The sequence below is a fragment of the Temnothorax curvispinosus genome, unplaced genomic scaffold, assembly GCF_003070985.1.
Source record: "Temnothorax curvispinosus isolate PA1 unplaced genomic scaffold, ASM307098v1 QBEX01000258.1, whole genome shotgun sequence".
Lineage (NCBI taxonomy): Eukaryota > Metazoa > Arthropoda > Insecta > Hymenoptera > Formicidae > Temnothorax > Temnothorax curvispinosus.
In genome coordinates, this window is record NW_020210038.1 from 50741 (window position 1) to 66995 (window position 16255).

The 16255-nt window shown below is 42.9% G+C and overlaps 1 protein-coding gene across 13 annotated transcripts in view; it reads left to right on the forward strand.

Annotated features, from left to right (window-relative positions):
* LOC112468722 (serine/threonine-protein phosphatase 2B catalytic subunit 2-like) overlaps positions 1–16255 on the forward strand; it is a 112235-nt gene that overhangs the window by 49183 nt on the left and 46797 nt on the right. For all 13 annotated transcript variants that reach the window (XM_025038128.1, XM_025038123.1, XM_025038039.1 and 10 more), the window contains exon 3: positions 15645–15769. In XM_025038128.1, the coding sequence (XP_024893896.1) occupies positions 15645–15769 (125 nt within the window). The remainder of the gene's footprint in view (positions 1–15644; positions 15770–16255) is intronic.

Here is a 16255-nt window from a genome sequence, read left to right on the forward strand (position 1 = left end):
ACACCCTTTCCTTATTTTTCACCGCTCTTCCGCCTTCATTCTTTTATTCCGTGAAGCGTTTAGGCATCGCGATCGCGAAGAAAAACTGCGGCGTAGTTCTCTCTCCCTTTTTTTCACATATATATTTTTCAAAGGTATTAATCGATTCTTACAAACGGGAAAAATCGGATCACAAAAGTTTATCAGTGGCATGTTGACCGTGTTTTGGCAACACACCACTAATTTTTCTAAGGCCTATCTATCTTGATCTCATTCTGCGGCGGAGAACCCTTATGATTGTTGTCTTTTTACCCACTGTGGTGCGTGAAATAAGAAAGGGAAAGAATTAATGGTGCGATTGAATAAACATCCCCCGGGATTGCAGGCTCTGATATTAACTGGATTTTTCCTATGACATAAAAAAAAGCGACTGAATTGATTCGTGTACTCAAGCATTTATTATATCATAATTGTGATTAAAAATGAATCCTAACGGTTCTCCCTCTGCTCGCTTTCAGTGTTATTCGACCTAATATTATAGATATTTGAAATCGCAAAGACAGTTTCGCAGTTAGGAAGCCGCTATTTCACCTTTTATTCGCGCTCTCCGGCGTCTTACCTACCTCACAGCGTACGGACTCTCCGTTTATTCCGCGTTCCGCTCAAAAGTTAAAGTTCTACGCGACGCGAGTGACACGGTATTGCACCTTGAAACGGAAAGAGCCAGACGTCTCGTTGTTTTGCGGCCGACAATCGCACGAAAGTCGCTCGAAGCCCCCCGGTCACCCCCTTCCGCCTCCCGATAGAGGTATAGTTACACGGAATGTAGAGCAAGTGTGTCCCGACTCGACGTGCATGCCGGAGTTATTATAAGATGATGGAGCTATGGGCGCGCGGGTTCAAGGCTGCCGATTCCAGTCAGGGCCGATAAAGTTAGCGGGGAAGTTGGGTGAAATAGCGCGGGATTTACCGCGCCCTTAAGTCGAATCCGGCCTGTGGATCGTAAATTGAAATCTATTTCGAAGCGAAGCTTGACTATTTTTTTTTATTATCGCGCCCCTCAAACTTTTCATCGATTCGATCTCTGTCGGGTGGCGACGGGGATGGACCGGGAGGGGACGGGGAATCGGCATCGCGACGGCGATGAATTCACATGCGAACGGCCGTTCCCATCGTTTCTTGCCGTTCGTGAGGAGAAACTAATGCGGTTAATCGAACGTCGCGAGCGGAACGCTCTCCATTCAGAGGCGTATTCGTTATTTTGTGATTTCGTCGATATGGAGGAAAGGGATGATAACAATTATTATTTCGAATAGCAATGAAACTTTTATTCCGATGAAATATACACCATATTGAAATTTATTACTTTTCTTTTGCATATTTATTTTATTTTATCAAAACCGCGCCGGGAGGTGGGACGACTTAAGTGCTCGTATAGAGCGACTTATTCTTTCTTCTTTTTTTTTCTTTCCCCGGGGCAACTCCGTCGAGGGCGGGCTCACGTTATATCCCACGAGCGTGACACGCGAGGGTGCATGTACTCCCCCGTAGATACGGCTGCCAGAGATAAGGGGCCCGTAACGGGTGTCGGGAAAAAGAAAGCACGAATCATGAAGAAACGCCCTCGAGGCTCGATTTCTCCCACTCGCGCGGATATCGGGGGGGCCTATGAAGAATTTAGTCTTTAATTTTTATCGCGGCTTCAATCTGGTTGCCTGTCACAGTTAAGTCTCATATTTACGACAGAAAGATATGATCATAAGACAAAGAGGAAAATTATCGTTGGAGAGTGAAGAGGGAGAAAGAGAATAACTCTGTTTTTATAATCGTTTTTCTTGAAATATTCTATTTCTTATTGGCACATCTTAATTCGCGAAAAGTAATTTTGGAAGAGTCGCAATTGTTGAATTATATTCGTTGAGCAATTCCGTTACATTTTTATACATCGAGATGGCCATCTTTAAGGCTCTCCGCCGCGACGCGTTACGTGCAGCGAATTAACCGCGGTCTCTATCGCTGTGTGCAGATATTCCGGGAAACGTCGCTTAATCTACGTGCCGAGCGACGTACGACGCAAATAAAATTCCGACGTGCGATCTCACGGATTTCTCGGCGGCCGCGGTAATCCGGCGAATTTCTTTTCGTGTACGTCGCGAATAAATCGCACGAGCGATTCGTTAGAGCTCGGTCGGGAGACCGACTAACAGGCGGCGGCGGCGGGACTGAGGCCTCGTTACTACGACCGCCTGTTTCAACACGCAATACAATCTTCGAGAAGCCGGGTACGACGGAAACGACGACGATAGCGCGATGTAACGAGGCGTTTGAGGAAGGTAAAGTTACACATCGCACCGAGGCACCGATTTATCTCGCCAGTGTCCGTTAAGCACACACACAGTCGGTCGCGTTTTATCTCGAGGAATTTTAACCACCTTTAAAAAAATACTTAAAACCAAAATTATATTTAAAATTCAAGGTATACCCGATCTTTTTTTATACGTTTGGTCGTCCTATTTAGAAACGAGACACGCAAAGCGCCGCTTTTGTTGTATCAAAGATACATCTTTAATTTAATTAATCCCGTCGCTAATTAAAGCGGTTACCGAGAATACTCGGGAAGGATTTGTTTCGTGTTATGAGCGAGAACATATCGGTCGGGGGCGAACTTCTCTCTCTTTTTCTCTCCCTTGAGAGCAACAAGAGTGAGTTTCATTGTGCACGCACGATCTCTTCTCTCTTTGAAGTAAAAAGTAGTTCGCTCTGGCTGGGGTGTAATCGTGACGAGGTCATCCGCGGATCTATTAAAAATGAGAAAACGCGTATTCATCATCGAGCGAGGTCACGCAGAAGCGAAAGATCATTATGCTTGTCTTCGCGAACCGTGCCAGGAGATGAAAATTGTCTTTTTCCAATAGAATAAAAATGGTGAGGATCAAAATATTTCACGAAATGTTTACTTGAAGACGGTTATGCATTAAGAAAATTAAAAATTAACTTTATTAAAAATATAACGAAGATCAAATAATAAAATAATAATTTTCAGTGGTGGCATTTATTAATTACTAATTATTTTTAGAAAATTATTAATAGTAATTATTTATTATAATACTATGTACTGCATTTACTGTTAAAATTTTAGATAAATATTTATTCAATTCTTTTTAATTAACATCATTTCTGCAAATAAACATTATTAGTATATTAACAAAATATTGCAAAGAACGAGTGTGATAAACGACATAAAAATAAAGCTAGCAATAGTCTTCAATTACTTTTTTTTATGCTTATAAAAAAAATCGCATTTTCTGGCTCGTTTATATAATTCAAAGGACTCGATTTCTTTTTCGGCAGCGGCTATTCTACGCATCAAGGCGTATTGATCGGTTCTCATTTCTCCCTTTCTCTCCCTCTGTTGTTTCTCTTGGTCATCATGGCCGAGCCGAGGGTCATGAGAAAATTCACCGGGCTTTATTCAACTAGGAATCGCCACGGTAGTTTTACAACTCAGGAATCCGTGTTTTACTTTAAAGGAGATTCCCCACCGATTTCGTGACGAGAAGTAGGAACGTAGATGGTCACGTTCCACTGCGACACGGGTTGCCATGCACGCATCGTTGCCTACTTACTTATGCCAGATGACATAATAGCGGACATAACGCGCGGCAAGTGTAATTCGCGCGAGTCATCGGCGAATGAAATGAATTAATCCATTTGAGTGTAATTTACGGAAGGAGAGACGGGGGCAGAGTTATCAATTTATCACGGAGAGCGGGAGGCTGCTCGAAAAATCGTGTATATTTTTCGTTCTTCATCGATCACCGCGTTTCAACACAATAGTAATCACAAGGTACAGCGATGGAACATTTTTTTTTGCTACTGAAAAAGTATCAGCGAAAAAGCTTCTGAAAAAGCTCTAACTCCATCGTATGTTTTCGAAACACACGTACCTTTTTTTCTGTGCCATTTTTTGTCCCTTTCACGGTGTGAGAGAGAGAGCTCGAGGTACACAGAGAGTTTGTCGAAAAATTTTCTAGTCCGTTTAAACACTCGTTTGGATTAACCATTTGCACGTTATTCTTACAAAATACACTCCACCCTGTATATTATATCATTTTTTAAAACATTGTTGACGAAGGAGTAATCGGTCCTTGTATCTCTATATTATCTCTTACTTCTGTAATTGAAATTGAAAATGGAATACGACTTGGGTGACATTAAAGTTAGTCAGCAAACCGCGACTATCTTTGTAAACGTTATTATAAAAAAAAAAGACTTCGCGAAACGCTTAAAAAATTTGTACAATGTAATACACGCAAACGTTTTTATACGGTAGGGGAACAAGGCTTTGAATAACATGCAATAAAATATCACTTAGAGGTAACCTTTTTCAGTCCGGAAAACTGCGAGGCAGACCGCGTAAATTATTTCCTCGCGACACCGCGTCCGGCCGCTATCTCTGGTATTCATCGGCTGTTGCACGCTGCGCGTTTTGTCCGGCTCCACGGTCATTCGATATAAACCCGGCGGCGTTTGATTACATTTCAGCCCCGGCAGTTGATTCGGCCCCCCCGTGTGCGCCTCGCGCAATACGGTAGTAAAAGGACCGCACGCTTGTGTGATGCGGTAACAGGAAAACGACGCCGTGCTCGTTTCATCAGAAACTACCCTCAGGTATCAGCCGATCCGTGTACTTTAGTCCACACTCACAGCGGTTCTCATCGATCGCGATGCGCGTGTAATTCCTTTCTATCTCGTCGCACATTAATTTTTTCCTTTCGCGAAAAGTCTAAGGGCCAATTTCATCACCGTCGGTTAAACTCACTTTTCATTTCTTTCTAACTGCCCCCTTAGAAAGAGATGAAGAGTGAGTTTAACCGAAGGTTACAGTTAACCGACGGTGATGAAATTGGCCCTAAAAAGTTGATAATATAAAGGTCAAACTTAGAAAAGATCGGTATACGATTTCATATTCACCTTGTGTCATTTTCCTTCGCGCGAGAGATTTAAAAAGTCGATAGTGGCGATGGGGTAAAGCCATCAGGTGCTCGGATCAAGCAAGCGTTTCGGCGACACTCATCGAAACAAGTTGTTTGTTCGTGTTTGTTCGCGATCACTCGCTTGATCTGGATCCGGTTTAAGGCGCACATTTGGAGGTTTTTTCTTCGGATGGCGATTATCGTTGAGATTATCGTCAAGAAACTTCTCCACACATCGTAGCCTCGAAGGGACACGTTTAACCCCTATTTCGCTCTCGTGATGTTATCTATTGGTTCATCGGATCACCCTTCTTTGGTAATCTTCTTCCCAAGGAACCCGCAAGAATTGACGAGTGCCATTTACGTGTTCGATGATTAAGCACACGCTATCCGGATAGTGTGTCGCCGAATGATAACTCGACTCCGCCGCCGGCGCCGTAGAGCAGAGAGGGAGATGAAGAGGATCTAGGAGTGCCGCCGGGGGTCAAGTTGACTCGCTGCGAAACGACGAAAGGGTCGTTCCGCCAAAGCGAAGAGACCGCTAACATAACCGCGGTAGTCGCTACAGCGAAGAGAGGAGGGTCCAATGTTAGTCCAGAAATTGCCATCGGTCAGTCGAGGGTTCTCAACTGGACGGATACGGCGCCATCGTGCAAAATCGGTGGTTAGTCCTCGTGTGAAAGCCAGACCGGACAAAAAGGTTTGACCTAAGCGAGGTGGATCACATGATTTTGGTGGTTAAGTTCATTTTTATCAATGTATATTAACTTTAATCTCGGTTTAACTTACCTTTTACCCTTTTCTAATTCTTAGAACTAGAAAAAAATAAAAAGTAAGTTAAACCGAGATTTAAGTTAATATACATTAATAGAAATGGACATAAGTAGTGATATTGTAACGTGTTAGGACCGACGTAAAAGGATTGTAAAGAAGAGAAAGAGAGGAAAAGGAAAGGGGATGAGGCGCAAAGCGCGAAAGCGTTACGTACTTTCGATCGTTCTATTTATATCGCGGACAATCGCGCTTCCTCTTTGATGTGTACACTGTCCGTCGCCACGCGTGCCTATCTTTAGCGCCGGGCTTGCAACTCGGGCCGAATACGCGTAACTTATTAACGGCGCGACCCCGGCGGCGTTCTCAACGAGTCGTAAATCGCTTGAAATAAAATCGCCACGCTGCGCGCCACCGCGAGACAGGCGTGAGTCTCTCATCCCGACACGCGAACCTGTTATGATTTAGTCTGCCGGGATCGCGTCCGTGTTTCAAATCGATCGATCGGCCGGTCGATCGACTGCACGCCAATGGAGTTTTTCAATACTGTAATCATCTCGGTAAAATTAGAGGTCTATTATATCTGTGATTGTTATTCCGGTGTCGAATGATAATGCAATTATGTTGTATTTCACAATGACATATGTGTAATGCGATGAAAAAGTAGTATCACGTAACCAAACCGTGCTGTGTTTAATATTCTATAAGCTTCTCCGATAATATTGATACGTATATGTCCTATATGTAATCGTATATTAATCCGCGGAAAATTTTGTCAGTAATATGCAACTTTGTATAAAATCGTATTATAAACCGATAAAATATATTTGCAAAATTATTTCTTATTACTTGGTTAATATCGTCAAGTTACACCACAATGCGTAAAAGATACATATTGTTTCTTCTTATCAACGGGTTAGTATCATCCTTTCTCTCAACATGCGACAATTGCACGGTAAAAAAAAATCACGAAATTGCTATACAACTATTGTATAATATTGCGTATGGAAACTTGTTTATATTCAAGAGCGAGTTGAATTTATAATGGAACGTATCGAACGTAATTCCGCGCTCGTTTGTAATACTCCGGACTGCGGGTCGTGTCGGAAAATCAATCTGCGATCTCTGTCAGGCATTAAACCTGCGGACTTCTATCGGTCAGAGCCACGTTCTCTCTTTGGCTGGGACATTAATCGATTCTACACGATCCTTTCCACGCGATGAGAGCCGGATTGTAGATATATGGAGCGCGCACGATGCGCGTCCACCCACGTTGACACCGGCGCGCACGCATTACCGCCCGCATATTATGCGAGCTACAACGCAGCTGGGAGTTTCCGCGTTTAAAGGGGAATTTACGCTGTTTGCGTAAGACACACCGGGCGAAGCATATTGGTAACTCGATCTACGATGCAACTCCATCTCCATATACGCGTCAAACGCACGATAGCGCGTTTAAACGCTATATAAATATTCAATCCGTAAGTCGTATCACGAACTCCGGAAATTTGTTTCCTCCGCAGCGAAACGCATCGCAATTTAAGTCGAAGGCATCGATGAAACCTATCGCACTGCATTACTCCCGTTACGTTCTATTCCATTATCTCGCCACTGCGCACTATTATTTTCACCGATCCGCTCCGTTTTCAACGCGGGTCTGCGCTCTTTCGCGTTTAATTAACCTAATGTCGGCGTTCACGAGTTGATATGGAAAAACTGCGGGATTTCGACTCCGCGCTCGAAAAAGCCCGTGATGAATAAGTGCCGGTAGTTCGTTATGCTTGAATAATTTGCTGTAGCGATCCTCGTTTCAGCCATCAAAGAGAACAAAGAAGGCTGACAGCGAGAAACTATGGAAACTTCGAAATTTTCGAAGGTTTGTTACACCGTCTAATTTGCTATTCTATTTTAATTAAATAAATCTCTGCATTGGATGATCACGCGTGTGTATTTGCGTTACGTTTTTTTCACGCTGTAGTTAATTACGTCGTGACTTCTAAATCGAGAGTAATAAGTAAAGCTCAATTAATAGACTAATAGGAGCAAAAAAATAATCTTGGCATTAATTTAGGTACTCATTTAAATTTATAATAAAAAAACGTGTTATTTTCAATATTTATTTAAGATACAATTAACATATACAAAGAACAATGTCGGTTGAAGTTTAATCTTTGGCCATTGTTTCATCGCGAATCACAGATCATATTTTCGCGGATTTATGTTCAAAAAATATCTAACGTTGCTTAATGGCGCGTTAAATCTCTCTCGTCCGAGCTGAAGCTAAATGACAAAAATGTTCCAACAGCCATGCGGAAGCCGAGGCCATTCGCGATCGCTTTGAATTTCCGAGTTCGCACCTCGTGTAGGTTTTTTCTACGTTCTGACCAAAAGGCAAGAAAAAATATGTAAAATTGTAACGCAGAGAATAGTAACGCGAGGTTGGCCCCTGGCATTCATTCGGCCAGATTTATCTTATCCGTTGTACACGCTTCCTCTTTCGTTCGTGGCTACGAGCGGCGGTATTGTTTTCCCTGGCAAAGGTATCGGTATTTACCATAAAACCGCCCGCGGGGCGGGAGCGGGAACAGAAAGCGCTTGAAATTATTCGATTCTTTTCGAACGACGTTTAGCGAGATTAAACGAATCATCGGATGTGTTGATATCGAATTGGAAAATAACAGAGCTCGAAACCGCTCGAGGAATAACTCAGAGATTACTCTTGATGTCACGAATCAACGCTGAGTTTACGCAGAAAGCTTTTTCCGTACCTTGGCAATATATAATCTCGATATTTATCGAACAATTTAGAGAGAGAGAGAAAGAGAGAGAGACTCGCCCTTTTTGATTTAGAAGCGCTGAGTGGGTTGATTTTCTGCAATTTATTCGTCGAGCGGTTCTCTGATTACCTTTCACCACGATGAGCGTAACATTTTGCTTCGATCTCTCCGGTCTCGTTTCACTAAATATCAAGAATCACTGAAAAATACGATGACGAGAATGTGCGGGAGTTATGGTGTCGTATATGGTACTGATGACGATCGCCTTCGAACGATCCCCAGTCACCTATCGTACGTGATAGAAATACAAGAGAGTGTCTTAAGAGCTCTCATGGGCGGAGAATGGAAGTGCTGGAATAGCATAAACTGCCCCAGGTACTGACGGCCATTGTACTTACAAGCTGCTTAAGCTAATTGTAAGAGTCATCCGGGGAATTTGGCTGACATAATGGCGCACTGCAGCAACGTTTTAGTATGACTTCGACGTCCGAATTACGCGAGAGCTGACGTAATGCGAAAATTAATAAAGTACAGGTAGTCCGAAATATATTCAGGAGACAAAAGATCGGAAATTGCTTCGATAATTTTGCCCCAATTACTTTACCGAGATAAAACGATGAATAATACAACGTTATACAACATGATAATGTCATATATTACGCGACGTTATAAACAGATGAAATTAGAGACAGCTCTTTAAGTTCGATATGGAAGATGCCAAGTTACAAAATTCATATTTTTATGAAACAAACGAATGAAAATCTCGACCGTTTGTCTTTTTTTTTTGTTTAGAAAAGTGTCTTTAAATTACTTACAAAACTCGAAATTATACTTACACGTTACTTAATAATCTTGTCGCTTTAACGAAGGGGATGAACATCGGGGACATTTAATTTTCAAACACCTTGCACAAATAGACGCGTGTGTGCCAAGAAGATGTTTGTACGACATCGCGGCTCTTCAGCGGCGAAACTAGCACGCGGATGCCGGGCTTGTCGTGTAACTTAAATTGTCAAGCTGCGTCTCCGGGTGTTTCTCATCGCAGGGGTGGGGGAGGGGAAAGATTTATATGATCGCGAAATAATCACAACCGAAATAGCTTCGAGCTGCCTAGCAGCGAGCTCGCATTCCGGCATCCGCCCGATGGCGAATTCCACAAGAGATACTCTTCCTCTCTCTGCTCTCGCATATTGAGACTTGCAAATAGTCGCGATTGTTTTTGAGGCTCCCGATCGTGCCAACTGGAAATTCTAGATTTTCTTTCCGATCTCGCTATGAATGTTGCATAAATGTATGAAAATATAACGGCGCGCGGTGTGAAGCGCGTGTCCAAGCTCTGCATCACATAATAAGCATATTTCTCGTTTTATTATAAGGATATCGAAGAATAACACTTATGAGGAAAAATTTATAATTGTTTTTGAAACGTAATTATGATGATTTTTCATACTAATAAGTTATGGATATCTCATACTCATGCATTATATTAAAAAGTCATGATTCTTTAATAAACTAGATTTTCTTTTGGCTTATATCCTATATTTATACACAGTATTTCAACATTAGACAACGAGAGAACATTTTAATGTTTCATACAGGCGTACAGATATAGCGAAAGCATAATATCTTTATTACATATGATTTTTATTTTCGAAAATATACAAGAATTGAATTACTGTCAACGTTTAGGTAAACCCATCCCACGTGAGACCATATTGCGACAGAAGCGGAGGGAGTGCGCTGCACCTTATTTCCCGTTACAATCTTTACGGTTTACGGTTCCGCTTATCGACGGCGCCGGCTAACGAAGTTCGTAGCCTCCTCTACGGTGAGGATATTCCGTAGCGATGTGGGTTAACTGCATCGCCGCCATAGAACGTACGTTTGTTGGATTACGATGCCGCGTTACACCCGTACGTGGCTCGAATCTCTTAATAAAGCGCCCAGTACGGCTATCCTCGCCAGCGGGACGGCGCGGCGCGGCGGTGCAGGGGATCACTTCCACTCCGTAACTCAGATACAGATGCAATATGGAACGCGCATCGGGGTAGTAACTCCCTTGAAGCATCATCGAAGCGAATCGCGACACGTAAGATCCGTATATATCGTCGAAAGCCGAACGGTTTACGCGATCTCTCGTAAGGCTCCGCATTATCCCGCGGCGTCGGGATAAGCATCATGATGTACGGACGTTCCCTGGTTTACTGTGTTGCCGTAAATTCTAACGTTCATCGCGGGTTTCGAGGCGAGGCATCTCGAATTCGGTACCTATATGTGACGTCGGTAATGCTAGTGTCTGTGGTAACGCGCGATGGCATCTCGTCAAGAAAAGTGTCTCGCGCTTCTACGTTTAACGTTGAACAGCCCGCGTTTTCCTTCGCGAAAGCATTACTCGCTATCGTTGCGCGATGGAGTGGTTGCGCCGGCTTTGGAGGGGTGTACGGGGGAGTGTGAGTTTATGCACCACCTCGGAATAGCGGCGTAAACAGCGAGCGGATCGATTTATATGCGGCTAAGTAAGTGCATTTTTATGCACCGTTTCACAGCCGAGACCGTTCGTCGTAGCCTTGCAGTCGGTTACTTCGTTTAAAACACGCTGGCACAGCCTGACTACTTTCCCCGCGACGGACGTTGTCCGTGAAACGACTCGTGCGCGTGGATACCCACTTGAACCGAAGAGGCTTATGTTTGAGTTATACTTATTTGACCTATATTTTTCGTATATATATGTATATGGCAGCTAGGGAACGTGTACAGGTAAAAAAGATGTAGCTGTCAGGGAAAGAGTGATAAGTAAGAAGTCTACCAGAAAAAATATGGCAAGGGACGTAACAAGACAAGGTTGAAAGTATACGCGTATACATATATGTATGTGTGTAGCCACATATAACGTAGTCGTGTAAGACAATGACATTTGTCGTATAATATACGTGATATAGCGGCCGCGATACATTATTTACTCGAAAAAAAATAGCTTTCCGATTCGTCAGCGTCGACGGGCCATAAATTTCGCGCGGACGAGATAAATTGCGCGCAATACGCACCGAGAGCTTTTAAGAGCGCGTATGCGGCCTTCCACGATGACCGACCGGTCCTCCTGTTTAACCCGGAAACGCCGGCGCTCATCGATAATCAACGAGAAAGCGCGCACGAACGAAATCCGCTTTAGCGCCGCGATGAGCAGATTGTTAACTGCAAACGTGGAAACCAATTATTAAATGGCAGGCAGAAGTCACCACGACCACCATCGCGTTTAATCGGATTATAATAAAAACGCGATGAAGCGCTAACGCGTCGGCGCTCATCGTTAGCGGTTTGCGCGCATCGCGGGGTTCTAATCATGTTAACCTAGATAACGTCCGTCTCGTCAGTTTTAAATAATGAACAACAGCGTAATTGTAGGACGAGAGAGAACATTGAATAAATAAAACGAACAACGTGATATTTTTGTTTGAGGAATTTCGAGGCAGGTTAAAAATCATTCTCTATTCTCGTGAAATGTACAATTTTGTAACGAACGATGTCTCGCTTCTGTCGATACCTCCTATCTTGTAGCAATTTTGCAAAACTCTATTGCTACACGGAATTCGAGTGAGCGAACGAAAGATGATTGGCAAATTTCATCTGGTATCCCGAAACGTCTTATCCTATTTTATAAATCAGGGAAATTCCTCAGCCGAGGGGAAGAGAAATTTCCGGGATAATATTGGAACGTAAGCGAGTAGTAGGATCGAGGCATTCGATCAAGGCTGGCTCGTGTCTCGCGTTAATTGCTCTTCGGCATGTCATCGGCAATGTTAATTCGTGCTTACTTAGCGGCGATCCTTGTCGCTGCGAACCGCCGCCGTGAATATCCGTTTAATTCACTTTGTGTCGACCAAGAGAGGGAGAGGGAGAGGAAGATGGTCTCCACTCATCTCGATTTAGCGGATTGAAACATGCGTGTCGTCCTTGAAGCAATCTCCATTCCCAGATGCGAGTTTACCAACTTGCAGGTATATGTATCCGGGCAATATCGTCTCGGTAGTTCCGTTAAAGTTAGTAACTTTACGGTAAAAGGATCTAGATGCTTGCGAAACTGGAACTTTTACTTTAGGCAACGAGTGAAAAACGACTCCGCGTATCGTGTAACAATGCCGGATACTTTCGTGCCGATCTGATTTCGTGCGACGATGCACGGACTTCTGTTCCGCGTGGTATCGACAAGTGCATCCGCATCGATCTGCCCCAATGACGTAGGCAATTTAAATAATTAGATCACGATTGCGAATACATTGCGCGCATAGGATACACCCTATAAGCGCGGTTTCTGCGAAAATTCAGTTGGTTCACGTATAGCGCGTGACGCATCGGCAAAAGCCGAGTCAATAGAATTGCACGTAACGTTGTCAGGTCACATTGTTGGCTAAGCCGAAATTACGTTCTTGCTTTGCTCGTGCTCTCCCCTACGGTATCCGCATGGCGAATAATTAAACGTAGAGAAAGAGAGGAAGAGAAAGAGAGGGAGAGAGGGAACCAAACCGATACATTTGGGGATTGTCTAAAATATTTAGACTTGATTTGCGGCAGTGCGCCAGTGTCATCCGCGTTGCTGAAATTACTACTTGCTAGAATCCCACGATACTTTCCGGCGAAAAATAGGACACCGGATTAGCTTCTCGAGAATATCGGGAAGCAAGATTTTAAAAAATGCAAAAATCGGTCATAAGCAGATCGAAGATACAGATCGTAAATTTTCGAAACTCGAGAACTAAAATTTTTAACTTTTCTCCAGGATATATTTATATTGGATCTACAAAATTTATTAGGTTCTATACAGAATACGCTTAACCGAATCGATAATATTTCTATACGGTATTTCCTTAGAGGTATTCTCTTTCCTTTTCTTGTTTGCGATGCATCATTTATTTATGGTGCCACGATACTCGCGTTCGTCCTGTTTGCTCTTCGTAGAAAACATTAGGAGTAAAAAAAAGAATAAAAAGGAGAATAAAAACAGTGAGGTGCAAGCACCGCGGAGAAAGGGAAGGGACTAAAGAATAAAGTTCAGTTTCTTCCTGTTCTTTTGTGGAGTCTCGAGTAGGTTTCTTCCCACGCATTCCTCGCCACTCGACTTTTAAAGCGCAGACGAGCGGCTCGAATTATCTCATTTTCCGTAGGAGTCATTAATCTACGTAATGCGGTGCGAAGATCGGCGATGTATTACGAGATCAAGCGATTTGCAGATTCTTAATTAACATTTTGTAGATTTTTGTAATTCCCTCAAGCATGATTTTACTGCCTTTTATATTTTTTCATCGAAATATAAGGAAGAGTGATTATATAATCGTAAGATGATAATCTTAGGCGTTTATAGAACATTATGGTTCTGTAAAATTAACAGAGACTCTCACACCGCCCGATATATCGCGCTTAGTTCGCCGTTCAGGCTGACCCATTCGCCTATTCTGTCCTCTTTATTCATCTGCTTTACAGCCGATTATTCCGCGTCCCGTTATATTAGTATACGATCTCAATTTAATTATCTTCGTAGACATCTATCCGGCGCTTTCGCCGTCAGGTTGCCTCATATTTCGCTGCTTTACGCGCGCGACGTTGTCCCAGTTTCTGAGGCCGACCCGGTATTAACGCGAGATCGTCGCGTGTTGAACAAAAAGCGCCGTCGATGTTATTTGTCGGTGTCTGCCTTTGTTCCGCGATAATATTTTATGTAAACGCCGAGGCTCTCGCGCTTCTCTCTCCATCTCCCTCTCTTTTTCCCTGTAGAAGCAAAACGCGCGCGCGTTTGATCTCTCCACCGCGTTAAAAATTTTGTGAAACAGCATGAAAATAGAGTCGATCGCGGCGCACTGGCTGACGTATGTATTTGAAGAGGAACCACGCAAAATTTTATTTAATAATGACGTAACTCGTGGATCACAGTTTCCATCATAGCGATGCTCAAATATTATATCAATCCCTCATTAATGCACTCCGCGCTTTTCGAACGGGAGCCAAAGTGTAAAGCTGAAATATAGATCGCTTTTTTTATTTGATTATCACAACGGACGGCCACGCTTGCGCGGCGCATAGTTCGGGAAAAATTTTATTGGTGTGCACCCTTGCAACGAACGGTATCGGAAAATGTTGCGAAAGCAACGCCGTACTGCAAGTAACGTACTGCAAGCGGTGAATAATAAAAATAGTTGATAGTCATAAGCTATGATGTTATGCCGGCTCACACCAGTATTCAGTCCTCCAATAGTTTTCCGCTGGATGGCTGGAAAACTAAGTTTCCAAGTCGCAGGGTGTTTATGGGTCTTTATTTATCATCGTGTGTATAACAATGTATCGCTTTCCAACGTGTCATACTTTCTTTCCGTTACATTTTTTACGCATCTTAAAAATTCTTTCATCTCTCGTCTTGGTTTCTTGTACTGTCCGTTGTCTGCTAAGAGTCTCAAGTTTTGAAAATTGTACGAACACTTCAAAATAACGTTGTGGATTTTGGACAAAAAGCATTTTGGCGAATAGGAGGAAAGGATAGAAAGAAGAGTGAATATTGTTTGGCATTTCTCTATTTCGAGTATCTTTTTATTACCGCTTTATGATCTTATACAAGCACGACTGTGTTAGCGAATTGTCCTAGTGATATATAAATGTACGTATATCAATTTTTATTTTTTTTTTAAATAATTTTTTTTAGACAATGTGAAACATTATTGGAAACGAACGACGGGCAATACCGCGTCAAAGTAACTCCGACGTCACTCCGGGTTCTGGTCGCTAATAGTTCTCAGTTTCGAGAACTTGAAGTTTCTCAACGTTTGCCGCTTCGTCCCGTACATATCCTTCGCGACACGGGAACGTAATTTCACTTTGAAACGTTCGCAAACAAGTTTACCGACTCTCAAGGGTCGCTAATGTCTATATATTCGACGCAAGATGCGCTTTAATCGCACTATATTAATCGCTCGCTGGCGTAATTACGCCTCGTTTTTTGAATCGTGCTTTTATCTCGCATAATTTGACTTGCGCTCGGTAAGAGGTACTGCGTGCGACGTTACGTAATTCGCGGCCGAGAAAACTTTCTGCTAATTATACATATATATAAGGGGACCCTCTTTCTACATCTCTAATTTGGATCTACTTTTGGTTTCAGTATGCGGCGACATTCACGGACAGTTCTACGACCTGATGAAATTATTCGAGGTGGGCGGTCCACCCTCCTCGACAAAGTATCTCTTCCTCGGCGACTATGTTGACAGGGGTTATTTCAGTATCGAGGTGAGTACGTGAAAGGAAGCATGTTGTAGAAAATCGTGATCGCTAGGGCAAATATTGCATCACTAATTAAGAGTGTAGAACAATTAAAAGTTAATTGCATTTGCATATGTCAGCGTAACTGGAATATACGAATAACATAAAACATAAGTGAACATTTACTCTGATCGCTCGGGGAGAAAGCTTTATCTCGGGAATTATGCGAGAGCACTCAATCATCGGATTCTGTAATTAGCGTATGTCCTAATTAATTAGTTATTAAATCGCCGGCTCGCTCACCCGTTTATCCAGCTTAAGAGAAAGTGCAAAATCGTTAATACTCGGAGGCTTTGATACTGCTCGATTGTTGCAAATATCCCGCACATTCGCAGGTAGATTAAAATCGCGAATTAACATTTTACAAACTTTTCGGAAAATCTCCGATTTCCAAAGGCGAAACGGTCAATTGCGAGTGTATATATTGTGTCGGATGTATTAATCGCTGTAAAT